Source organism: Sycon ciliatum, chromosome 1 (assembly GCF_964019385.1).
Source record: "Sycon ciliatum chromosome 1, ocSycCili1.1, whole genome shotgun sequence".
Taxonomy (NCBI): domain Eukaryota; kingdom Metazoa; phylum Porifera; class Calcarea; order Leucosolenida; family Sycettidae; genus Sycon; species Sycon ciliatum.
The window spans coordinates 91,207,675-91,235,429 of NC_088643.1; the positions used below are offsets into that span (position 1 = coordinate 91,207,675).

The 27,755-nt window shown below is 46.8% G+C and overlaps 1 protein-coding gene across 1 annotated transcript; it reads left to right on the plus strand.

Annotated features, from left to right (window-relative positions):
* Positions 1–87: 87 nt before the first annotated feature.
* LOC135806428 (DNA-directed RNA polymerase II subunit RPB2) lies at positions 88–25,234 on the plus strand. The gene is made up of 24 exons (XM_065320608.1): positions 88–431; positions 1,919–2,031; positions 3,260–3,479; positions 4,601–4,924; positions 5,209–5,405; positions 5,950–6,069; positions 6,735–6,798; positions 7,047–7,169; positions 7,576–7,719; positions 8,295–8,434; positions 8,581–8,692; positions 9,534–9,688; positions 10,065–10,263; positions 10,724–10,892; positions 11,218–11,314; positions 11,593–11,687; positions 12,197–12,318; positions 12,796–12,876; positions 15,034–15,081; positions 15,416–15,505; positions 20,405–20,512; positions 20,945–21,219; positions 21,776–21,971; positions 24,502–25,234. The coding sequence occupies exons 1-24, from the start codon at positions 210–212 to the stop codon at positions 24,592–24,594; spliced, it is 3,507 nt and encodes a 1,168-aa protein (XP_065176680.1). The 5' UTR covers positions 88–209; the 3' UTR covers positions 24,595–25,234.
* The last annotated feature ends 2,521 nt before the right edge of the window (positions 25,235–27,755 follow it).

Sequence of the window (27,755 nt, forward strand, 5' to 3'; positions counted from 1 at the left end):
GGCCGCGTCCATATGTTGCCATGGTTATTTATAGGGGAATGGCGATCAACGGCGAAATGATCCGTTCAACTAAAAAATAATTGCACGCCGAGGAGAATTTTGAAGTGGAATGAGCTATGAAAATTGTTTAGGAGAGCTTTTCAAAGCACTGCCATCATAGTGTCGCGAATTGGTTGGGAGTCGTGAAAAGCGGCTCCCCGTGTGCCGCCATGGATTACACGGACGATGGAGAACCCATCGGAAAGGACATTTGGCAGGAAGCCTGCTGGATTGTCATCAGTTCGTATTTTGAAGAAAAGGGATTGGTGCGACAGCAGCTGGACTCATTTGATGAGTTCATTCAAATGTCGGTGCAGAGAATTGTGGAGGACTCGCCTCAAATTGAGCTGATAGCTGAAGCGCAACATCACACCACTCACGATGATGAGCCGGTAAGTGAGCTACAATCTAGATCACGTAAAGCTTATGTAACTTGTTTTCCATTTTCCAATTTTCATTCAGAGGTAAGCGTATGGCCAACAGTACAGTAGAAGTCCACACATGAGATACATGTAATTACGTGTAGTGCAAGTCACAATATCTTCTAAACTGCAGTCCTAACCAATTCACCAGCTTGTGTTGGGCACAAGTATATAGTATTGCTTGACACAAGAATGAGCATAATATTATGCATGTCCTTACTTTTCAATGTCATGCACTTGTTTATTCTACGTACACATATAGATACACCTTAAAAGTAACATTCTTCCGATGTTTACAGAGTGCTCAGTACCCAGTATGCAGAGCTCTCTTGCAGAGAAAGCAGGACGAGGTTAAGTTGCAACTCTGGGTTCGCTTTTGCATGAAAAATTCAAGTACGAGTAGCAACTGTGCATACATACGTATAGTCGTATACACCTCTGTTTTTAACTGTTACGTATCGTGCTCTCCTCTGCATTTGCCGATCACCCATGAGAGTTGAACATATTATCAGACCCACCTTGCCCAGGCCCATTTCGTGGTCTCACACACATACTCGTATACCGTATTTCCCCGAATATAAGTCGCACTTGATTATAAGTCACAGCCCATTCTCACGTCCGAACCTAATCATCTCAATGCATTCACATAAGTAAGAAGTCACACTCGATTGTAAGTCGCACCCCCTTCTTTGCCCCTGAAGTTTAGTGTAAAAAGGTGTGACTTACAATCGGGGAAATACGGTAGTCGTATACTAATGTACACAAACACAGGAGATGGTGGCTATTTTCGCTGTAACTTCAGACAGCATATTATAATAATGTACCAACTTCCATGCCTCCATTTTCCGTCCGTCCGTTTTCAATCTTTGTCGTCCTCTCTTCCCCCGCCTACACAAATACTCCCGCGGGCTATTATAATTATTTCATCTCGACCTCTGATCTCGTTGGCCAGTTTGTGGGTGATGTCCTCTTAAAGTTAGGCGTTCTCGTAGTTATCCTGACATAAAATATTGGAAGAGGCAGAGGGAGCCTTCGTTATCGGTAATGCAGGTGTCATGTACAACAGTGAAGTCGTATAGCTTGAGAAACCAAGTGCCCTATCAACTGAGGGCTAATTATCTCTGTTCATATAGACGTTTATGCCAGGTATCAGCCGGTCCAGAATGGGATTTAAGGTGTGAACTTTTCGCTACTTTCGCTCCAGAATGAATTCCCCATTTGTTTGTGCCTGTGCAAATCAGTCCACTCCAATATTGTCAGATGGATTTGGTTAAACTTCACCTTGGTTGACATGTACTCATAATGCACTCCTGTGCATTTTTATATGTGCCAAATCAAAACCCATGCCTACAAGTTATAGTGCTATGTTTGCGATGTAGTGTAGTTTCAGTCAGTATCCCAACTATCCCCTTTATGTATGTGCACTTGTGCTGCTCATTTTGCCTGATTGCATGCAGACACGGTACTTTCTCAAGTTTGAGCAGATCTACTTGAGTAAGCCCACTCATTGGGAAAAGGATGGTGCACCAAGTCCACTCATGCCAAATGAAGCCAGACTCAGGAACTTGACGTGAGTAGTGATGCTGATAATAATGACTGTGTGTATACTTCCTCCTTTTCGATATTATCCTTTATACCTCTTTCCATATGCTAACTTCCGTAAACAGGACTTTTCTGAGTACAAACGCGCTGAATCCGCGTGTGACCAGGTGGTGACAAATCATCAGCCAACAGTGAGCATCTTCACAGGCGGAGCGTTCCAGCCAGCAAACAAGGTTTTGTACGCTCAGCATGTTGATGGATTGCGGATCGAGCGGCAAGGAAGGAATTTCGTTTGTATTCAGAGAAGTCCTGTTTACGGACGTTGGCGTAGAACTTTTCTAGGGCACACGACAGCCCCGGCGCGCTGACTGAACAGAAATAAGTGAAGGCAAGGTCATTTGGCTTGGTGTTTATAAACCGTCTCCCGAATTGGCGCGATGCTCGGGGATTGGTCAAATCTTTGCATCGAAACGGACGATGATTGGCTCCCGCCTCGCACGAGCGTGTTCTCCAAGGTGATTGGTGTGAGCGTGTTCTCCAAGGTCGTCGCATCCCGTGCCACATGCACCAGTACGTGTTCACGATCGTTCCTAACAAGGTTGAACAAGACCACGTCGTTCTCCGATTCATGCAAGAACATGCCAGTCGGTTTAGGATCGTGAAGTGATAACGACTTACGTTAGTTCTGCGTATATGTACATGTATGACCAACATGACTCGTTTGTTGGGCTTTAGGTACGAGAGGGTGAATATGGAGAGGTATACGTCTAATATTACCTTCGGCCTCGTGAATATGGGCAAATATTCACGAGTGTACAAACCTCGGTTTGTACACTCGTGAATATTCGCCCATATTCACTTCGGCTTCAGGTGATATTCTACGCATAGGGAAACTGTTGGCAGGGAGCATCAATGATACAAGTGTTTGATATTTGGATGTCTTTCGTGACTTTAGTCACAGTATTGGTTTGTGTGTTGTTCTCAGTCATGCATGGTTGGATGGAAGTACGTATACAAATACACAACAGAACAACAAGGACAATCAAGGCTTGTTTGCTGCTACTTTAAGTTTCATGCTCACGCAATAATCAGGCAACATGAAGATCGGGTGCAAATACATGTAACTTACACGCTGTTGCACTCCATTGTAGGCTATTCTGTTAACATGTTTTCTGTCTATTTGCATGTCCTTGCGTTGGCTTGTGGATTTCACTGCACTAGTAGTATACTTGTGTGCACGTGTATGTCTATCACAGTTATTCGGCTCCATTGTATGTCGACATCAAGAAGACAACAATGAAAGCCGGCATGGCTCCTGTTGAGCAAGCATACTCCAAGACATTCATTGGCAAGATTCCCATTATGCTGAAGTCAACGTATTGCTTACTAAACAATCTCACGGACCGTGACTTGACTGAACTGAACGAGTGCCCGCTTGATCCTGGCGGTTACTTCGTTATCAATGGCTCTGAAAAGGTAAGCCAACACCATGGTTGCGTCTTTTTCTCTCTCTCTCTCTCTCTCTCTCTTTTTCTCTCTCTCTCTCTCTCTCTCTCTCTCTCTCTCTCTCTCGCTCGCTCTCCCTCGCTCTCTCTCTCTCGCTCTCTCTCTCTCTCTCTCTCTATCTCTCGCTCTCCCTCGCTCTCTCTCTCTCTCTCTCTCTCTCTCTCTCTCTCTCTTTCTCTCTCCCTCTCTCTCTCTCTCTCTCTCTCTCTCTCTCTCTCTCTCTCTTTCTCTCTCCCTCTCTCTCTCTCTCTCTCTCTCTCTCTCTCTCTCTCTCTCTCTCTCTCTCTCTCTCTCTCTCTCTCTCTCTCTCTCTCTCATTCTGCATACTAGTACTCGTGCCAGTAGCATGATGCTCATTGAGCGATTTTGCATTGTATGGCACTGGGGACATGGGTGTGTCGACTCAATGCCAGCATTCTTGCTCAGTCGCACTTGGCGAAATGCTAGGCGCCTTTCTTCTTTAAATCTTGTATAAGGCCATGGTAAAAATTATCTTTGATTCTCAAGTACGCGCGCACCGATTTTTGGCGGCGCACCAACGATTTTTTAAATATTTCTATACATGCATATGCGCGCATGAAAACGGTCAATGCGAAAGGCATGAATCAGGGAGTACAGTCAGACCTCGCTTATCCGGTCCTCTTTTATCCGGATCCCTCGCTATCCGGAAGAAAATAGCTGGTTACAGATCTACAGCATACGCAATGCATCCTACATAACTGGTGTTCGGTTATCCGGTTCCCTCGCCTATCCGGACATTTTTGTGGAAAACGGATGTGTGCGGTTAAGCGAGGTCTGACTGTAGTAAAATACCGGTATTTTTCTACTCCCTGGCCTGAATATTTCAACATGTGACCATGTACATATGTGTGACCCTATCTTTGGAAATAAAAGTGGGAAATAAAATAAAAAATCGCTCGCTCGCACCGATTTTCACAGGCTCATGACCTGAGAATCAACTTTATTTATTACCATGGCCTAATCATGATCTTTTCCCCAGCCCGGACTGTTCTTGATGACAAGTCTTTGAATTCATGTCTGCTTATTGATAATGTGCTGTATGTTCTATGTCCATATACTATGCACTTCAGGTCCTGATTGCTCAAGAGAAGATGGCCACCAACACAGTTTATGTCTTTCAGAAAAAAGATAGCAAGTACCAGTATGTTGCAGAGGTTCGCTCTGTGCTGGAAAACTCCTCACGACCTACAAGTACATTGTGGGTTGGCATGCTGGCGAGAGGCGGTGGTCAGTCACGTCGTGCCACCATTGGTCAACGTATCGTTGCCACTTTGCCGTATATCTCGCAAGAAGTACCCATCATGATTGTGTTCCGTGCTCTGGGGTTTGTCAGTGACCGTGACATCCTTGAGCATATCATCTATGACTTTGATGACCAGGAGATGATGGAAATGGTGAGTTGTTTTATGGAGTACGTGCAGCGAAGCTGTGCCAATCTCTGTGTCATGATAATCATCATGTGTGGCAGCTATTCTACTATGCAATGTGCTGTGGGTCACTATTGAAATCTTCTGACAGGATCATCAAGAGAGTTTTCTCTTGTTCAATGACTGATGTACTGGTGTTTTGACTGGGCATGACCTGAACAATGTTCAGTTCTCTTCTGGCTGCTGCGTGTATTACCCAAGTCAACCTGTGCTGCTTTTCTTACTGCCCACATTGACTGTTGCTATGATAGGTGAAGCCTTCACTGGATGAAGCCTTTGTGATCCAAGAGCAGAATGTTGCCCTCAACTTCATTGGTGCACGCGGTGCACGCCCTGGTGTCACAAGAGAAAAGCGTATTCGCTATGCAAAGGAGATCCTGCAGAAGGAAATGCTGCCGCATGTCGGTATCAGCGAGTTTTGTGAAACGAAGAAAGCATATTACCTTGGGTATGTATGTACACGAAGAACGGATTCCATGTTGTTGATCATGACCCAATCTGTCCTCAATTGCATGTTGTTGATCATGGCCCAATCTGTCCTCAATTTCAGACCGGAATACGTGTCTTCCACTGTACAGGTTTCCACTGACCTGAAGTTCTGTTTAAAAAAGGGGTTGCACTGTACTTTGAAGTGTTTTCCTAGCTAGCAGTCTTCCACTGTACAGTGCTTGATAATTATAGCATTGCTGTATGGCATTGCACTATCACACAGCCTGCACATTCTTTGCAAAACACATGGAGATCATGTTGCACACTGGCACTTCGCTGTTGGTATGCACGTGAACTGGGCATGCGTGCAGAGAAGGCGATATGTAGTTTTAGTAGACTGTTCAACTGTGGCTGGAATCCATACATGTGTCACTTAGGGTGACGATGCACTGTCTGAAGTCTCATGCACTCCCAGCATCATAACTCATGAAGGGCAACTGTACTTGGCATCACTGACTTAATATGCATTCCTTTCGTGATCATGCGGTGTGTATTGAATGCAGGTATATTGTACATCGAATCCTTCTTGCTGCACTGGGACGGCGTGAATTGGACGATCGTGATCATTACGGTAACAAGCGTCTCGATCTGGCTGGACCATTGCTGGCTTTCTTGTTCCGTGGGTAAGTGATGGTCTGCAGTTCTGCGTATACTTGTCCTACTTCAAGCGGGAAGTACGGCCAAAGATCACTTCAGAATCGATACATTTTTGCTAGGTGCTCTCCTGAAAATGTGTGAGTTTGAAAACTCGTATCTTTTTGGCCTTTCACCTTGCGTACAGACTGCTCAATGGCGGCTTGCACGGAATCATTGTATCTTTTGGCTAAATGTATTACATTTGTTGTATATCTGCATGCTATCTCCTTATATTTGCGGGCAGGCAGTACTATTTCGTCCTGTTATGGATGGACTTGTCAGCGAAGCCAAACCTGGCAGCGATGAAAAATATCTCAGGCCTGTACTTAATGCGCTTCCTTGCCGGAGTGCTCAAACTGAGAAATCAGGGAGCTACACATAACTTACTAGTACTACAAACAGCAAAGGCACCACCCCACACGACAGTGCTATACCACCATGAGTGTGGGAAGTGCATGTATAAGTGCCATGATATCTACACAACCAGTAGAAGAACTCCTCTCTTCATAGCGTGACCACAGTGACTGTAACAAAGCGTCCTTGAGCGTGCTGCCGTGAGTAGCAACTTGGTTCTGTTCGGTCTTCTGTTGACGTGCAATCTGAATGCAATCTGAATGTGTATGTTTGTGTTTGTTTGCGTGCATGACTACAGTATGTTCCGTAACTTGATGAAGGAAGTACGGTTGTACACACAGAAGTTCATCGACCGTGGCAGAGTGAGTAACTTTGCCCTGCGATCAGTGCCACCTGATGCTAGCTGGAGCAGTGAACTCTAGATTAAAACGTTATTGCTGGGCCATTTGCAGTTTGTCTAGCCTGTCCATATTGTTTCATGATCCATTGACAGAATTTTCTACCGGCTGCCTCTCTTTGCAGTTGGACGAAATTGTTCACCAGCTCAATTTCCCGCTATAATTATCAATACTCCACGTGATTGCATATGTTTACTTTTTTTCCCATTCAGGACTTCAACCTTGAGCTGGCAATCAAGACTCGTATCATCACTGATGGCTTGCGTTACTCACTTGCCACTGGCAACTGGGGTGATCAAAAGAAGGCTCACCAAGCAAGAGCTGGTGTGTCACAGGTATGTCCAACTAGTTGCCATGCAAGGTTTCTGCTTACTGCTTTGTTCAAGGGCAAGGGTGCCTGTTCTACCTTCCCGTGTTTCCTTCCCAGTGGCATGTGGCCGTGTTAAAAAGGAAAAAGAAAAGAAAAAGAATCAGTTGCAAGAACGGCTTGTTACTATGTTTTGGAGGGCACCGTGTTCTTGTATGTAGTACTACTCCAACTTGTTTTGCTCAAAAGTGCTGAGTATCTCTATATGCTACTGTAGGATAATGGCAGCGATCGAGAGTCATGCTGGACATCATGCTCACTACGAATAATCAAATACACAACATATTATGTTGAACGGACTAACCAGGCTGTTATCCAAAGCCTCACTTTGTGTATTTTTAATTTCTCATGCTTGTTTGTGCCCACCAATGTAGGTGTTGAACCGACTGACGTTCGTCTCCACACTGTCACATTTGCGTCGTCTTAATTCACCGATTGGTCGTGACGGTAAACTGGCCAAGCCTCGTCAGCTACACAATACCTTGTGGGGTATGATCTGTCCTGCAGAGACACCCGAGGTAAGTCTGTGCAGTCATGCTGTGGTTGTCTTGTGAATAACACTGGTGTAATTTATCCTGCTGACATCCATTGTTACTGTGTGCATCTTGCAGGCCCTACTACATAGTCACGTACTGGTCTTGTACTTTCATTTTTTTTTTATCGTGCCAATATTGCCAGTATTGCCAATAATTAGTAGTTCGTGAAACGATAGTAGTGATGTCCTGCTCTACGTTACGGGAACTCTCTTCGCGTTCCCGTAGCATAAAGGAAACCTGTTCTGCTCTACTTTCACGTAAAGAAATCACGTGCAATGTGTAATCCCTTCTGATTTGTCAGTTTTCTACCTGCATTTGAATGATACCCAGCAGATCCGTACCCATTTTCTTCGTGTGTGCCACAACGTTGAGATTATTAGAGAATCTCATCTTTGCATAGAAATCTTGACCCGAAACACGCGAAGCCATAGACTCTAACCCAGACACCTCTTCTCTGTGTGATTTCTCTACGTTTTCCACGTATAGCAGAACCTCGCGATTATTCTTGCGTACATGTATGGGTTTGTTTGGGTGCGTGCCTTTACATCACGTTGCAGGGTGCTGCTGTCGGTCTGGTAAAGAACCTGGCGCTCATGGCTTACATCTCTGTCGGTTCTCAACCAAGTCCTATCTTGGAATTCTTGGAAGAGTGGGCCATGGAAAATTTAGAAGAGATTTCACCGGCGGCCATTCTTGGGTTAGTGATGCCGTATATCTTGTCTGTGCTTTTGTTCTGTGGGAAATGTATGCAAACTGATAGTTGTCCTTTGGGATTTGCTTCGTCGTGGAGCTGTGGAGTGATATATTTGCTGCCTTTGTGTTGTCTTGTGCTGTTGCTCTCAGTGCCACGAAGATCTTTGTGAACGGTTGCTGGGTTGGAATTCATCACGAGCCTGATGAGCTGATGAGCACACTGCTCAAGCTTCGTCGGCAGATGGACGTTGTTGTCTCTGAAGTAAGAGCAATGTGTGTGTGTGCGTGTGTGTGTGTGTGTGTGAAATGAAAAGACCAAAAATAGGGATTCACTGGCCAGAAAAAGTCACTTCAAATAGCTGTATGGTGTAGACCAGGCAGAATAGTGACGGTCAATTCTTCAGCCTTGCAAGCTGTTGAATGGTGCAATCCATGCACAAGTTACTATGGCTTCTGCCGTAGCATTGCTATCATCGCCTCCGGCGATGGGCGTCAAAAGGTCAAAGGTGTGTGTGTATCGTGGTGAGGGCTGTGGAGATATTGAGTCTGTGACGCATGTGCAAGATTAATGGCTGGTGGTAGAAGTCACCAGCTTTCATGTTGCAGTGTTTGATGAGGTTATCACCCAGCAGAATGCCTCTATGGAAACCCTTGTGGCTGGACAAAGAGTATGGTGCATAGGCATGGTTATCTGTGTGTGGGGGTCTTGACTCTTGAGCAAGTCACTTATTTTGCATTTCTTCCACTGGCCCGGCTGTGATATGTATGACCTGGCATTTGGCTTGGAGGGAAGGGGATAAAGTGGTGGCGTGTCAGTGAAGAGAATAGCCATTGAGTCCAGGTGCATGTGCAAGCAGCAAAGCGGATCCCAGGAAGGTGCAAGATCACCTGTCCTTTGGAGAACTGGCTCTTTGGATGTTAGTGCAGCCTTCAAATGCTCAAGCCTACATTGTAAATGTGATGTTGTACCCTATTTAGATGTGCATCGTGCTCTAGTCCTGATCTACATTATGGACCCAGATGTGTGTGCAATTGTGCTTTTTTAAGAACTGTGTAAGGGAAGTGCCCTACTTTAACATATCCTGTATGTTTCTGTGCACTAGGTATCCATGGTACGTGACTTCCGTGAGCAGGAGATTCGGATCTACACTGATGCAGGACGTATTTGCAGGCCTTTGCTTGTTGTGGAGAATCAACAGCTCATGCTGCGCAAGCAGCATATTGAGCATCTGAAGGAGAGGGAGTACAACAACTATGGGTATGCTTTTCTCATCACCATCTTGAAGTTGATTAATGACTGTAATCTCTATGCTTAATGTGCGCAATCTCTATGCTGTCAAGTCTAATCTAGGTCTAGAAGGGGTGTTCTGTGTAGTGGAGCATTCTGACGCAGATACCCTGTCCTATTTGGACTTCACTGGGTGTCCTGTTCTGTATGGATTTCACACAATATCCTGTTCTGTGTAATGATGCCATAGGACTAGACACCATGCCATGATAATCCACTGCTTTCTGTCTTGCCTCGTGCTTAGTTGTGGACCTTTACTCTCCTGTTGCTGTTGCTGCTGCTGTGTGTGTATGTGTTTCAATTATGTGTTGCAATGTGGTTGTCATGGTGTGTTGCACTGCCATAGGTGGCAAGAGCTGGTTGCCAATGGTGTAGTGGAATACATTGATACTAATGAGGAGGAGACAGTCATGGTCGCTATGACACCGGACTACTTGTCGGCGGAAGGCTCGACTTACTGTAGCACATACACGCATTGTGAGATTCACCCGTCCATGATCCTTGGCGTCTGTGCTTCGATCATTCCTTTCCCGGATCACAATCAGGTATGCACGACTAGCTTGTACACTGTATATGTACACTGCGGTTTCACAAACCCGTCGGTCCCCGAGCTGTTGAGAGTGCTCAATGCTATAGGCAGAGCTTAGAACATAGCCGACATCCTTGTGAGTGAAAATCATGGCGTGCATGCTCATGGCACGCTGTGCAGAACCTTACATTGTAGACTGTTGTCATGCCATGTGTACTACTCAGTTGCTGAGTTGGTTCCTGGAGGAACACCATTGCAGAGTGCAGAACTGATGTGTGTTTGTCCCAGCTCCAGGAAAGATGACTGCAAAGTGGCCTACCCAACAAGACACTTAGGCACAGGGCGTGGGATAACGTTAGATGTGCGGCTTGTCCGATGCTAGAACATGTAGTTATGAGGGAGCCGTGTGTACGGGCAAGGAATTCATGAATGGCCTCGTGTTGTTATTGTCTTTGCTTTCACACACCTGCGTATAGTCACCTCGTAACACCTACCAGTCAGCTATGGGTAAGCAGGCTATGGGTGTTTACATCACCAACTTCCACGTCCGCATGGACACCTTGGCCCACGTCCTCTGGTATCCACAGAAGCCTCTCGTCACCACCCGCTCCATGGAGTACTTGCGATTCAGAGAGCTGCCTGCTGGTAAGTGCTCTACTTTCCTTTCAGTTCATCTCTGCTTCGTACAGCATGTCCAACGTATGGACTGCTCCACTGTGCCGCCTGGCTTCACTTGGTATGATGCAGCATGCTATGTCACTCTGCAAAGTCATCAAGACTTTCTTCACCTAGAAGGTACATGTACACACAATCTACTCCCTGACACACACACACACACACACACACACACACACACACACACACACACACCCCGGACCACCTTTGTAATCTTCTAATTCCTTGGTGCTTTTATTCCGTAGATATCCGTGTACATTGCATTACATTGGTCTGTGTTGTTCTTTGTTGGTAGGTATCAATGCCATTGCTGCCATTGCCTCCTACACTGGCTACAATCAAGAAGATTCAGTCATCTTGAACTGTGGTGCAGTTGACCGTGGCCTGTTCCGGTGAGCGCCGTCCGTGTGTTGTGTGTGTGTCCTTCTTGTGTGTCGCCGCACCATTGTGAAGGACAGGCATGGCCGTGTACGATCGTAGTGCACATGTGCTTTGCAGGATGATATGTGCTTAGTCATGTGCATGGGCTTGAAGCACACAGGTGATAGTATTACTTGTTTGGCTGGGTTGTGTCAGAGGTGTTAGCTATTCTGTGGTGGATTCAATTTTCTATGGCTTCATTTAGCTTTTCCGGCTGGTTTCTTTGAATGCCTTTTTGTTCTCGGGCCAGGTCTGTGTTTTATCGTTCGTATCGCGACTCTGAGTCCAAGCAAGGCCTGGACACGGAGGAAATCATCGAGATGCCGAACCGCGAGAACGTCCGCGGTATGCATCTTGCTTGTTGTGGGTGGGTGGGTGGGTGGGTTTGCGTGCGCACATGCTATTTCTATAGCTCTATGACCTTGCTGGCTTGATATGTGATCATAGGAACGGAAATGACTACTAGATAAGGATGTTCGTTTTGATGTGATTACAGCTGTGTTTGTCCCATGCTGCTAGTAGGATGTGTGTGTGTGTTTCTACATGATGCTAGTAGGAATGGTTCTACCAAGTGCTTGTGCCCATGGTGCTAATAATATATGTGTATGTATCTACGAATATTACACAGCAATGAAGCAAACAAATCTCATTCCGCTGTTACTCGGAGTTTCATGTGAAAACACTCATCAGACAGCAACGGAGAACCCGTTTGCTGTTTGCAGGTGGCGTGTTTTGTCAGTTGTGCGTGCTTGAAGTTGCCATGCTGCATCTTCTAGACACGGTCAGTCGAACTACTCGTGTATGTGTGTATGTATGTATACACGTATGTGTTTCTACCGGGTACTTGTGTCCAGGTATGCGCCCTGCTATTTACGACAAGCTTGACCCCGACGGCATCATTGCTCCGGGTACGCGTGTCAGCGGTGATGATGTGCTCATCGGCAAAACTATCACCTTGCCCGAAGATGAAGACGAGGTACATGCAGCTACATACACTGATCTATTGTTGGTTTGTTTTATCCTTGGTTTGTGTTGGAGGAAACACTAGAACTACAGTGAAACCTGTGACTAACGACCACCCCTTGGGGCCAGAGAAAGCGGTGTTTTGTGGCAGGTGGTCCTTAGTTAGAGGCTTGCACCGCCCAACCACGTATGAATGTGAGACCGTCCGTGCCTGGCGAAGTGGTCTGTAGTACCAGGCTGGTCGCTAGTCACGGTGGTCTTTAGTTACAGATTTACTGTACTCGCTTTTCACAAGCAGAGCTACACCTTCACTGTGCACATCTAATCTCACCTTTTCTCTTCAAAACGACATAGTATCTGGAACATGTATATGGTATCTGGAACATGTATATGTGCAAGCTTCAAGCTTGTGATCTGGCATGTTTTACGGTTCTCCTTTTTTGAGCACGTTGTTGATTTGTGTATGTTGTCCCAATGTTATGTGCTGTAGATGGAGGGTGCTCCTCGTCGTCACACGAAGCGTGATGCCAGTACCTTCATGAGAAGTAGTGAGACGGGTATTATCGATCAGGTGAGGGCCGTATCTTACTCAAGCTCATGTATCCTAACAAGGCAAAGTGTGGATAGCTAGGTCTTGACTTCAGACTTCTGCCTTGCGTACACCGGTATAGGCGATTCACGCAATCAGCATTCTCACGTAGGAGAGCCTGTTTCCATGGAAAATTTCCCGCAAGCAACCTGAAGTGTCCGCAGGAATCCAAACGTGCACACGAGCTCTTTGTGTGCGAACACACTCCATCTTCCGTAGGAGCTGAAGCTCCTGAAAACCACATGCAGTGCAGGGAAGCAACTGTGGCAACTGGGTTTTTTTCTCTGTTGCGAACGTCACGCCTCGAAATCCTCGCCTGTTCCCATGGTCACCAACTTACGCCATCTCTGTGGACAGAGAAAATGTGTAAAAGAAGAACATGTCAGAGGACATTTGCAGGTGCCTCAACAATGAGGACTCTGAAGACAAGCTGATGCTGGATCCTGGTCTGGAAAATCAGAGGTAAAGCCGATCGCACAGATTTTACCATGTGGTAGACGTGCTTCCTGCAGCTTGGACTTGTATTTGTTCCTTAGAGTCAATCACCTCCTCCACTACTGCACGCAGGACTTTCAACAACATGGCTTGTGCACAGCTAACAAGAACATCATCACAGAATCGAGTGGCAACCGACTTCTGAACAGCCTCTTTGAACATTTCCAGCACAGACTTATCACACTCCAGACTGGTTGTGGCCTGCCTAATCAGCTGTTCACCGTACTTCTCGTACGTGTCGCAATTGCAACCACGATCGCGGAGCTTGAGCAATGGAAAAAGGCACGCAACTTCCTTTTCGTCGTTCTCCACTCGGACAGTTCTGAACAGAAGTTTCTGTTTGTCCAGGACATCCATGCTCTTGCCTTAGCGTTTCTCTTTGCCAGCCTGGGTATGGATGCAGCGGCTCAATGCTGCACCAAAGAAGTGTGGACATGGTCCGTAGAGAACGTACCAGGCTTAGTACTCGGCTGCGCTTGCCCAACCTCCAGGCACACGAACTTTCAAGTTGCTGCTGCCCCGGTATGGAGTACACAAACTTTGTCTGACTCGGACACTCCTCCAAGGTCAGCAAACGGACATCAACATCGTCAAACTGGGAACGACACGTACGGATGCATTCCACCGCACTTTGAAGATCGAGTATCTGTCCGCGTGGCCCGAGCACTCTGAGTACAGGGCTGCATACTTCTTGAGTAGCTGAGAAACAACGTTCCTCCATACGGCCTTGTCCTTAGCCAATGAAGCTTTTAGATTTTCGAAGATTGACGTATTATGCTTTTCTACACCAGCAACGGCAATAATTACCGGATAGGCAGTATCGACGTTATTGGACTTCAGCTGCTCAGCAACACGGCGCTTGGCATCGGCTGATAAACATTTGGTCTGCCTTAGTCTTGGCGTTGGCGTTGGAGCCGTTGTTGTGGACTGCTTATCCACCGCAGACTGAGGAATGTGCGCGAATTGCTCCCCACCATTGACATGCGCCTCCTCTGCACCAGCAGACCCCCAACGCAAGCTCAACAGACTCGTCGAAGAAGAACTAATGAATTCGTTCCAAAAAAAGTTAAATTTACCGCCAGGAAACGACTATAAAACTGAGATCTCGACTACACCACAGTCAGTCATTCTTCGAAGAAACTACAACAAGCAAAGTTTACTAAGAACGATCAGCTTCAACAAATATTATAACGACTTAGTACTTTCCTACGTACCTGTGACGGTGTACCAGTGCACTCTAGTACTCTGGCTTGTATTACGGTGCACAACTACATCAGTCCTCGCATGCGCAGGCACCCAAAAACACCGAAACCCTAAAACAGGACGTCTTAATTCTCTAAAATCATGCAAACTTGGCTGCTTTCCGGGCTATGGAACACAAAGAAATTGAGCTGTAGGCAAGTTGCGGCTTAGGTGACCTCATCAGGGTGACGTAGTGCAAGAACTGCGCTGTTTCCGGTCTGATGTGCACAGTTGCACACTCTGGTTTATGCACTCTTGATGTTATGCATCTATTAAACAATTGAATGGCACGATTTGGTAGAAGTATCTTGCAGGTTTCTTACCAAGTTGGTGTGTATGTGTCTGTCTGTCTGTCTGTCTGTCTGTCTATACATATGCTTGCCTGAACCATATGATACATAGGTGTTAGTTACTATCAACTCCGAAGGCTATCGCTTCTGCAAGATCAAGGTGAGCTGCAAACTTACACCCACTCTTGTATTGCTCTCGTGTTGCCAATGAGCACTTGTGCAATGTGTGTTGGCAGTTGCAGCAGTGTACTCTCTGCGTCTATTCGCAGCTCTGTGTAACTTACTGCACGCTATACATATTTCTGTCTGAATGAAGAGATCTGAGATGAGAGTCCATCTCAATATGGTGTTCTTTGAACACCATATTGGGGTGGACATTAGTTTTATGAATTTTATGCCTTGTGCTCTTGTTTTGCTAAAGTGCACCAAGGCTTATTCTTGTTCCACCTGCTGATTATGGCTATGTGCTGCGAATTTATATGCTATCTTGCCAGGTGCGGTCAGTTCGTGTTCCTCAGATTGGCGATAAGTTTGCCAGCCGTCACGGTCAGAAGGGTACATGTGGTATCAAATATCGACAAGAGGTATGTGTGTTTGTGTGTGTGTGCATGGGAGTGTGTGTAGTGTGTGTGTGTGTGGGGGGGGGGGGGGGGGGTCCAATTTCGGCAGTGAGCAAGCACAAGTACAATCGTGGCCAAAGAAATCCAACCCTCGTGCCGAAAGCAGCGCCAAGGCGCATGCGACCGCTGCGGCCCTCGGATCAGTTTTAGGAACATGCATGATGTCATTGAAATGGAAACGCAGCGCTACTTTTGACTCGCGGGGCGGATGTCTTTGGCCGCAACTGTACATGTACAAGTGTGTGTGTGTTGAAGCGCTTTTACACTGTACATATATCACGGCTGTTACGACGCGGCCAGAATCCAAGATGGCCGCTGGAGTCACGCGAGCAAAACGAAGCCGCTTTGATCGTGGACTCGATCGAATCTAGGTCTACGATTTTTTTTCTTTTTTTTTGAAAGGAGCTTTGAACATTGTCATTGGATTTGTTTTCGTCTTCGAAGCATCTCGTTCATGGAATTGTACTTTGTGATTTCTTGGATATTTTGAACAGAAATAAAAGTAGATGGTGCTTGATCTGTCTAAATTCTGAACGGACTGCCGGTTTAGTTGAGGGACACTGGCAGCACTGGTTCTATGGAATCAACACATGGGGTCAGCCCAGGATCTCGGAACGAACAATCGTACGACTGCGGCATGACCATTGTGATTATTGCCTGCCCTCCTCAAGCTTCAATACCCGGTACCTGTAGTCACTGCTTGGAGCTATAACACTAACAGTAGAAGCACATTGCAGTGATGCAGCGAATTGCCAGCCTGAGGAAACCCGCCACTCACCCGCTTCCACAGTGATACAAACTGAAGCTCTGGCACAGCACAGAGGATGTAATTTTGCTGTGCACCAACAACCTCAGGCTGGAAATAAGCTACTATAGTACTAGTAGTAGTACGTGTACATGTGTTGTAGTACGTTATTGTGTGTACGTTGAGTTTACGTTGTGTTGGTGCATGCGTGTGTTGCCAGGTTGCTGTGGTGTGAAAAGCAGTCTTCGTCTTGAGTTCGTCATGTCCAGTTGTTTTTCCGTAGTCGTCTTGTAATAACGAAGACTGCTTTTCACACCACCGCAACACGCGCATGCACCAACACGTACACACGACGCACACAAAATAACGCACTACAACACACGTGGTCGTCGGAATGTACTAGTGCTATGTTCAGGGCTCTCTGCTACGCTTGCGTCTCTGCGTTGGTGGCAGAAGCAGAGTGTGCTGTGGCAGCGCATTCAAGACGTGTGCTTGTGCACATGCACACAGCCGGTTAGCCGTGTTTCGTATGGAGGAATGATTTCGCTCCAGCTGATTGAAGGCAGCATGGATGGACTCTGCCCCCTGCTCATTCAGTAGCCCCATGCCCATTTGGAAATTTTCCAAGCAGCTGACTGCATGGGCCTCAAGAAGGTGAAGCTTTGGTGTGACGTTGCCACGACCACGCGAGACAACTTCCTGCCGGCAAGCTGCAAGAAAAGCAGAAATATTGGCACGCAGTTGTGAGAGTGAGTCAACATTCGGACTTACACTGGTGGACAATCCTACATGACAAGCTGCAAATTTAGAAAATAATGAAACATAGCGGTCTTTAACAACAGTAGCAGCTTGCACCAAACACGTCACTTGATCTCTCTGTCCTGCACTTGCACCTTCTGCACTAGCCTCTGCTCTCTTGGAGATGACATGTGCAGGTGCAGAACAGAGATCACTAAACACTTTCTCCTGCAACCCTTTGTGGACATGATTCCCTTCGAATGCTCCGCCATGGTAAGCTTGGCGCTGTATACCATGCTGCTGGAGTACAGCCTCTAGGGAAGCAGCACAAGGACCACCATCAGCTTTACCTTGAATGCTTTTCACAGCATCAGTTTTCTCCTTCAATTCTTTCTCCGCAACCTCTTGTTTATCTTTGTACATTCCCCACTTAGTTTTCTGCACGTTGGCCATGTTCTCAAGATGCTGGTTGCTGCCAAACCTTCCTGCATGGATAATAATATATTCTAGCTGCTCTTTGGCTTTTGTACATTTCTCTTGTGCATACTTGAGCTTTTCGCTAGCTGCAAACAAAGCTTCGTGTGCGTGACAAAGTTGCTGATGCATGCTGCTGTCTTTGTCCGTGCTACCAACAAAGATGCACTTTGCCAGATCATTGTCAAGGTCTGCAACATCCTTCAACAGGGCACTATAGATCCAGGCGAAAACCCCTAGGTCAATGTGCAGGCTCGGAATCGCGACTTTAGCCAAAGGAAAAGGCAATATCACTGGCCGGATCACGTTAAAGTGAAACTTGGCCTTCTTGAGGTGCCCACCATCTCTCAGAAAGGACTGGTGGCATTCATGTAGCGTATCCAGTGTCCGCACGTTAGCTGGCACTGTGGGTACTTTCTGTATCGTTGTTTTATCAGTGTGACAAAACAAACAAGGGTGCACACCATTTGCACCTGTTATGCCAAACATTGTGGTGAGAAATTCGTAGTCACCACAAAGGAAGGTTTGGATATGCTTTTCAGAGCCTGCCTTGTCAGTCCAAGTAGTTGCCTGCAACTTCTCCAGTTGTTCTTGGTACATGCCAAGCGCACTCTGCAAGTTGGCAGCAGAATCTTTGGCGCTGAACAAGCAAAGCGGTATCGTGTTCTTGCAGGAGTTTGGGTGACTAACATTCAGCAGCTGCAGCGAGAACTTAAAGGATTTCCCTCCATGATCACCCACAAACTTCACCCATAGATCATTCTCATCCATGCCATCATGCCACACAAGTGTATTACACTTTTCGTGCAAAGAAAAGAACTCCAGGACCAAAGCAACGATATCAGGCATGTACACAAAGGGTGACATAACAATCCCACCATCGACAGCTGCAGGCAACTCATCAGTCACATATTTCGGAATGTGTTCTCTGATAAACTGTCTTGAAACCCGCTCAGATTCCAAAGAAATGCCCATCATAGACATAAATTTTTGTAATTTTCTCAATTGATACCATGGTAAACGCAGCTCTGCCTTAATGGCCAGGGCTAAGCCAGGCGATGGGGATTTTGATGCCAGGCCTGCTGCCTTTAGCAGCTCATTACGGTCATCTACACTTTTGCGGCGAAGCTCACCAGCAACGTGGGCAAAGGCACCACCTACACCACCACACACAGAATGTGTAAAGGAGGACGTCATGGATGACCGTCTCCGTGCAGTACGACCACTGCAATCGGTGGAAGACACCCTTGCAACCGGGGTGCGGGTCCAAACAGCAGGAGAGCCACCACCTCCACGGACCTCAAGTCTGTCACCCTCTGCACTGCTCTCGACAACACGTTTAGTCAGGGCATCAAACATTTTCCCAGAGAGCATTGAGTGGGAAGCGGCTAGAACATCACCAATGGTGGAGGATTCAGACACTACTCTCTGAATAGGAGTGGATGGGGTGCTTGGGTTGTGAGAACAATTCTCAACGTGGCTCTTTAGGTCGCAAAGCCTCACCTGCACTGGGCAGCCTATTAGCGGCGCCTCGTAGAAATCGCACTTCAAGACTGACTGCTTGATGATGTCAGCCACAATAGTATGTGGTGACACCAAATTATCCAGACAAAGTGCATCTTTGCAGTGCGGACATTTCGTGCTTTGCTCCAGCCAACATGAAATGCACTTCGCACAAAACAAATGTTTGCAGCATGGCGTTTCCAGAGCAGCGTCTACAAACAACGAACAAATGCCACACATTAATTGTTCATGCTGCTCACGAAAGCGACTTGGAACAAGGTCAGCACCAGTTTTCAAGCTACCAGTCGCTTTTTCGGTGACATTGTCAACAGGAGTCGGGGTGGTGCTAATGGGGATGGGTGATGGCTTTGCAAACGGCACCTCACATTTTGCAAGTTTGGACGGTCGTCCAATCACACCCGACCCACAAACACTACAGTTACTATCATGTGCCTCCCAAAGTTTCATTGCCCCACACCCTCCACTAGTCCTTACATACCTCTCTTTATTCTCCTGAGCATTCTTGTACCGTCGTACAACTGCCATGCATGACGCACAAAATAATTCAGGATATACATCAGCATTTTTTTGGTCTTTTTTAATAGTTGGAAAACAAGATTCTAATTCAGTAATATGATCCGACACAGCATATTTCGTAGAGACGCCTTTCTTCGCTATATTACTAAACTTACGACCACTAACACGGCACATCTGGCGAAGTAGCTCCCTATGCCTATCCATAGGATTGTTTTTGGTATTTTATATTTTTAGATAGGCAATTACAAACTGGCCTGAAAAAACAATCGTAAAGGAGCGTAAAGCTACGAGGACGACTCCTCACACAACATAAAGACCTTACCTTCGTACTCCAACAAGAACTGAAGTTTACAAAAACGAGGCACCCGCACTAATACCTGCCAGAAGTCGCTGGAGACCATCGATGACATCCACACCGTGAAGCACAAGAAGAAGAAGAACGATCCGGAACGGACAACTATTTCGACTTCGACAATTTCTTTTGAGAGAACAAGCTGCACGTGAGTGTAAAACACCAAAACCTTCGTAGTAATCGGCCTGAAACAATACTCGGGGCCCCTAACACGACGGCAACTCGTGAGATACTTCCCTAAAACAATGAGGCTGTCAAGGACAAATTTCAAACATGTCAAGTGGTCCTCAACGCGTTCTCAGCAGGTCACCTGCGGCCTCGTGCCCAGAGGATTCTGGCCGCATTCAATGCATACGTAACAGCCGTGAATACAGTACACATTGACAAATTTGTTTCCATTGTGATTATTTAAAGAAGAGGTTGGTGCGACTTCGGCGATACTTCATGCTGTCATTATTTATTGCATGCAAACTGATTCTCAAACTTGCATTGTTCATGTTTCCTCTCCTCGCAGGACATGCCATTCACATGCGAGGGCATCACACCTGACATCATCATCAATCCTCATGCTATTCCCAGCCGTATGACAATCGGTCATTTAATTGAATGTCTACAGGGCAAGGTATGTATGATTTGCATATGTACATGTGTATTCGTGTGTTGTCATCATCATGAGTCATAGCACTTTGCAATGACTGTCGGCGGCGGAATGCATTGGAGGCTAGGGTGATAGGCAAATATTTTCTTTCTGATTGGGCTGTGTGTGTGTGTGGGCGTGGGCGTGTGAATGTGTGTTCAAGAAGCTCATGTTGTCATATCTTTAATATTATAATGACCTTTTGCGAAGAACTAATATCCTGGCCTATATATCAAGCTGTGAGTTTGGGGAAGCGGAAAATCATAATGCACATTACTTGCCACATGTTGATCTCTATTGGAACTATGTCTCTCTATCTCTCGCTCTCTCGCTCGCTCTCTCTATCTCTCTCTCTCTCTCTCTCTCTCTCTCTCTCTCTCTCTCCATCTATCTATCTATCTATCTCCCTCCCTGCAGGTTTCAGCAAACAAGGGTGAAATTGGTGATGCAACACCGTTCAATGACTCCGTCAACGTACAAAAGATCTCACAGCTGCTGCATGAGTACGGTTATCACTTGCGTGGTACAGAAGTACTTTTCAACGGCTTTACTGGTCGAAAGATGAACTCTCAGATCTTTCTCGGACCAACCTACTACCAGAGATTGAAGCATATGGTTGACGACAAGATTCATTCTCGCGCCCGAGGTCCCTTGCAGATTCTCAACCGGCAACCTATGGAAGGTCGTTCGAGGTAAGTCACTCTCTCCGGCTTTGCTATGGCTGTTTATAAATTTTTTAAACCTGTCGCTGTTATCCATAATGCTGTTAAGCATCGTGTTGATGTATTTGTCTAGACTGGCACTTTCTCTGCCTTCACTTCTAGGTATGATTTTCTGATTGGGTTAATGGGAGGATGTGTCTGTGTGGTCTGTTGTTTCTTTCGACATGCCACATGATTATCACCGTGACGGACGCCAATCACGGTGCACTTAGCAGTGCATGTATACATGTAGAGTACTCTTTGCCCTGAGAAGCACTGGGCTGGCAGATATTGGTGATATCTACTCTCCTAGGCGTGTAGATATTGACGGTATATATATCTGCTTGGTCACGCCGGGCTTGAAGTTTCGTATGTACAATTTATTTTTGTGTCTACATCATACATAGTACATGTTGATGCCAGTTCAGTTCTTTTATCGAGGCTCTTGGGGTTCTTCGCGTTGTGATGATGTTGTTTGAACTTGTTTCTTTCTTTATATACTTGCTGAGAGGGTAATTGTGTCTGCATTTTTTACTGCACCCTGCAGAGATGGAGGTCTTCGATTTGGTGAAATGGAACGTGATTGCCAGATTGCACACGGAGCAGCACAGTTTCTCAAGGAACGACTGTTTGAAGCATCGGATCCGTACCGTGTTCACGTATGCAACCTCTGTGGTCTGATCGCTATTGCCAACTTGCAGAACAATACGTTTGAGTGCCGTGGCTGCAAGAATAAGACCCAGGTACGATCTGTTTCCTGTTGAGTTTTCACCAGGTGTATGTACAAACATAACTGGTTGGCTTGTGTGTGTTGAAAGCTGTGGAGGTGTATAGCCAGCCTGAAACTGAGGGGGGGGGGGGGGGGGGGCAGTACGTGACTGAACAAATCTGCATTACTCCATACATGGAGTAAAATAGAAATGTAGGTCTAGTGCTCTGGTGTGCTGAACGGTTGCACTGGACCAGCACATTGGTTCCTTTTCTAAGACCACATTTCATATGTTTCTCAAAGTGCAAAGACTCACTGCAGCCATCCACTATACCCATACCTCTTCACGACACTCTCCAAAAGAAGGAGGTTTCACATGGCCGTCTGACCTGAGGGTTCAAGCAGACGATGTCCGATATCCATTCGTTCTTTGGTCCGGATAATCTCACTCGATTCTCCCGTCTACTGCATGAACTGGACTCAGCATTCAGCGTCGCGTACGTAAACTAAATGTTCATACTCATCGGAGGCTTAGGCTGTGATCGTTTGGTCGGATCCACTGGATCTGCAGTGATTGATTGGTCGAATCCGGATCCAGATCCTTCGGATTTGGATCCGAGCAACCCTGCCCCGGGAGCAGAGCTGACTGGATCCATTGGATACAAATGTGATCATTTTTGTACTCATTGTCGTATGCACACAATAACTCTTGTTGACTTTTCGTACGACGCACAAGATCACCCTTTTGGGTGACCTGTCAGCGCCATTTTTTACTTCATCAACATGGCAACAGCCAAGGTCCAAAAAAGTGATCGGTTGATTCTGAAGGATGCGACAGATCTGAGATCTGGACCTGGATCCGGATCCGACCAAACGATCATAGCCTGACACTATTCTTGATCGATTTGTGATGTGATTTTATCAAGACATGTACCATCAAGTAACCAGTAAAGTTATACCAATAATTGATGAGTGTTGGTAGCGGCTGACCTACAGTTCGCTGTCTTCGTTGTTAAAATTAGCCGCCCTGCTCATGTTTAGTGTACTGTAAATCAATTATATTTCGTACTTGTTTTAGTTTCAATGAAGTTGAAGACACCACTGCAGCTGTACTTATGGTTGATAAATATGGTGGTAAAGACACACCTGGCAATATGGCGGTGAACACACGCTCTCTAGGCTGCAAAGTTCTGGCACAGAGCTCTCCTTCTCACCACCACCACCATCAGTTCGCGCCTGGCGCCTGGTCGATGCATGGTTGGCGGTATCCGGCATAGCAGACTGGTACATCAAGTAGCGCATGGCACGTAGAAGATGACACAGCAACGACATAGCTCGATTGCGACGTACGTTTCGTCCCCGTACGTTGCAATCGAGCTATGTCGTTGCTGTGTCATCTTCTATGTGCCATGCGCTACTTGATGTACCAGCCTGCTATGCCGGATACCGCCAACCATGCATCGACCAGGCGCCAGGCGCGAACTGATGGTGGTGGTGGTGGTGAGAAGGAGAGCTCTGTGCCAGAACTTTGCAGCCTAGAGAGCGTGTGTGGGCATGCGTGTGTTTACCGCCATATTGCCAGGTGTGTCTTTGTTTTAGTTTCGTAAATTTAATAAGGCTCCTGCCACTTACGAAATTAAAACGCTTACTAAAACCTGTCACACTCATTGACTCCACGGTACAGTACTGTACACATGTACGTAGTAGCCCCCGATCGATGGCACTGATGAAAGTAAATAGACGACTACGAAGTGTTCTTTTTCTCAGTTTACGAATATTTAATACTCTCTTTAATAATACGAAATATAATTGATTTACAGTATACCGTGATTTGTGTCATGCTTTCAGTTTCAAAGTTCACCACCTGTTTACAGACTTACCCTACTTCCGCACATACCGTAAAGTACCGTTGATCCACCCCCACGCCATTTCGCTTCCCAGCTGGGTTTTCGGCAGGGGGCGGGAATTAGATCCAGGCTGTCAAGTGCAGTACGATGTACAACAGCGTAGAGGATCAGACTCAATGTGCTGGATTGTGCACATTTTGATCCTGGATTGGCAAGTATTGTGTACAGCAGTGCATGCGTCGGTTCAACATCGTATTTCGTTGTATATGCCAAAGTCGCTTCACAAGGAGAAAATCGACAGGGGGCGGGAATTAGAGAGGGGGCGGATCAACGGTACTTTACGGTATATGCGTATGTCATTATGCCCGGACATAAGCGTATGTGCTTATATGTGAAAACTATTGGTGAAACACCCAGGAGCTGAATATACCACTAAGCATAGTGATAACACCATTGATTAGGACACAGACCACCTTTATTGCGCATAAAAGCGCATGTGCTTCTACCCGGGCATGTTTACACAGCAAAAAATCTGTTTTGCAGCAAATTTTCGCTTACAAGCACATGCGCTTATATGTGAGGAAGTACGGTATAAAGAGATCCATGCGAGTCTTCGAATCATGATTCTCTTCAGTTTTATATCAGGACATTGAAGCATAAATCGGCCTTGCCATTGAGCTTTGTACTCTTACTGTGTGGTTTATTCTCTGTGCACAGATATCTCAAGTGCGTATACCGTACGCGTGCAAGCTTCTTTTCCAGGAGCTGATGGCCATGAGTATTGCACCACGCATGATGGTCACAAAGTAGCCTTGTATTTTTCATGAGGTAGCCTTGTATTGGTCACTACAGTGTGCCTACCCTGCCTTTGATGTGTTCTTTCTGACACTGCCTTTTGTATTGTCTTCATATTCTTCTGTTGCCTGTGATATTTTTAAGCTTCCAAGCCATACAATTATCTACTTTTCTCATGATTTCACACACTCATGATATCAACTGAAATAAATCTGTACAAAATGCTCAAAGATGAAAATAGAAGATAAGAATCCTGCATTTCATTCATCATCATACCATTTTTTTCTCAGAAACCAAAAGTGAAGGCCTTGACATGAAATAATAATGTATTTTTCAGCATCCATGTTGCTTGCTGTCATATTGTGCAACAGTGCTGTGTACATAAGTTTGAAGCGTGGCGTCCGCTTCACACCTTGCTCCCCTGTATTTCCGGCTGCTGCCTTCTTTCTTGTTTGTTGACCTCGTGATGTGTTGATTTGCTTCCTGTTCCCTTGGTGCCTTTTGTTTTTGTATGGCGTTTGCCCTTGCCTTTCCTCCTTTCCAGCCTGTTCTGAGAATTTCATCCTATCAGCATCTGCTCTAGGTATATTGCTTTACTTTGCAGGCAGTGTTGTTTCACAATGGGGATCGATATTTTTAAAAAAATCGTCTGGTACAGGGTTGGCCCGGCAGGTGTGGAAGAATATTTTGCCCAGAGAAAGGCATACCGGCCATTATATTACGGTCTAAGTGTGTGTGTGTGTGTGTGTGTGTGTGTGTGTGTGTGTGTCTTTCTTAAAATATAAAAAGACCAAAAAAGGGATTCACTGGCCAGAAAATGTCACTCCAAATAGCTGTATGGTGTAGACCAGGCTGAATAGTGACGGTCAATTCTTCAGCCTTGCAAGCTGTTGAATGGTGTAATCCCAGCACAAGTTGCTATGGCTTCTGCCGTAGCATTGCTATCATCGCCTCCGGCGATGGGCGTGTGTGTGTGTGTGTGTGTGTGTGTGTGTGTGTGTGTGTGTGTGTGTGTGTGTAGCATTATAGTAATAATGCAGATTAATGGGTGCACGCGGCTGCTTCGTGCTACCACTCAACTATGCTGCTATGAACGTGCGCTGTACGTGCTCACATGGTACTCTATGCATCATGGCATTCTATGTGTCATACAACGTGACACTCAACGCGACATTCATTCATGCGCGACGCTCAACGTAGGCGGCATGCGTCGTAGGCACTCAACGTGTCATACTAAAGTTTGGCATTCATGCGTGTCGCTCGCCTCCGATGTGGAAGGCGTGTGGCTGCGTTATGATGACGCTTGCTCGTAGCTTAACGTGGGTGGCATGCATCGTTGCATGTCTTGCTAGAGTTTGCTCTGCTATATATTTTCGATCGGTTCTCTGCGACAATCATTCTTCCTTGCTCGTAGTGTGTATTATATTTCGATTCGTTCTGTGAGCGGATCACTCTTGTCAGATCATTGTGTTTCACCCACCCACCTCCCATTTCTCATCTCTCATTTACTTTGATAAAGTAAATAAAGGGGTGTTGGCCATGCTCATTTCCGGCTACTCAGGGCTCTCGGTCTTCGTCCCTTGGACGTGACTATCCTCTTGGCCCCGCCAAGATCCTGCTCTCTCTGTAGCCTCTCACTTCGCTGGCCAGCACCCTCCTAACCGCAAGCTGCTGTGTGTTGTAGTTAATGTGTGTGTGTGTGTGTGTGTGTGTGTGTGTGTGTGTGTGTGTGTGTGTGTGTGTGTGTGTGTGTGTGTGTGTGTGTGTGTGTGTGTGTGTGTGTGTGTGTGTGTGTGTGTGTGTGTGTGTGTGTGTGTGTGTGTGTGTGTGTGTGTGTGTGTGTGTGTGTGTGTGTGTGTGTGTGTGTGTGTGTGTGTGTGTGTGTGTGTGTGTGTGTGTGTGTGTGTGTGTGTGTGTGTGTGTGTGTGTGTGTGTGTGTGTGTGTGTGTGTGTGTGTGTGTGTGTGTGTGTGTGTGTGTGTGTGTGTGTGTGTGTGTGTGTGTGTGTCGCCGCCGCCGCAAGGATTGCCCAAGCCTCCAGGGCCTGCGGTGCTCTTCGGAGGTCTGTATTCTCCAATCCACATCTGCTGATGCACACCAAGCGGTGCGTATTCAATGCTTGCGTTCTGTCCCTGCTGTTGTATGGCTCTGAGTGCTGGACGCCCCTTCAGCATGACCTGCAGAAGCTCTCAACCTTCAGCATGAGGTGCATCCGATCCATCCTCGGGGTCTCTCGAAGCCGGATGTGGGACGAACACATCACCAATGAAGAGCTACTGGTGCGCTGGGGAGACTCCGAGACGATTAAAGACAAAATTGCACATCGGCGGTTGGAGTGGTTGGGGCATGTGGCGCGGATGCCGGACAACCGCATCCCAAAACAGGTACTGTTTGGCTCCTTCTTGCAGCGTCGCCCAGCACATGGCCCACGCCGCAGATGGAAGGACTGTGCTGTCCGAGATCTACGTGCCCGTGGCGTGGAGGCATCATGGTATGATGTTGCATGTGAGTCTCGCGCGGAGTGGCGCAGCACCTACCAAGAGCCTGACAATGTGCCTGAGCCTCCGCCCCGAGTGGTATGTACGGTATGCGGACGGGATTTTGCACGGAAAGGAGACATGGCTCGGCATAAGTGTCTGGAGGAGCGTGCGCGGCCTGTGTCTGAGCAGCGGGGCGCCAGTCAGTGCGGGCGGTGTGGGCGGTGGCTGAGAAGCCGCGGTGGCTTGGTCCGGCATGTGTGTGCCTCAACGGTGGATGCCGCAGTGCCACCTGGAACTACCGGAGCGTCGGCACCGGCGGAGGGATGTTGTGCCGCGCATTGTGACAGGTGTGGTCGCTGCTTTCGCGGTGTCCGGGGACGGGGAAGGCATCGCTGTTCAAGGGTGGCTCATAGACCAACAGCAGCGGAGCGCTCAGCCTTCCAGCACGTGTGCATATGCGGCAAGCGGATGCGACTACCCGTGCACCTGGAGCGTCATCGAGCGTCGTGTCCTCTCTCTCTCTCTTCTCAAGTTTCCCAGTGATGGGATCACGTGACCCTTTTGCGGCAGTGACTCTACAGGACAGGTGTGTGTGTGTGTGTGTGTGTGTGTGTGTGTGTGTGTGTGTGTGTGTGTGTGTGTGTGTGTGTGTGTGTGTGTGTGTGTGTGTGTGTGTGTGTGTGTCGCCGCCGCCGCA

Coding starts and splice junctions, on each gene's coding strand:
- LOC135806428 (XM_065320608.1), top strand. CDS start 210: ATGGATTACACGGACGATGGAGAACCCATCGGAAAGGACATTTGGCAG. Junction 6,070..6,734: donor CTGGCTTTCTTGTTCCGTGG/GTAAGTGATGGT, acceptor GCATGACTACAG/TATGTTCCGTAACTTGATGA. Junction 15,506..20,404: donor GTATCAAATATCGACAAGAG/GTATGTGTGTTT, acceptor CTCTCCTCGCAG/GACATGCCATTCACATGCGA.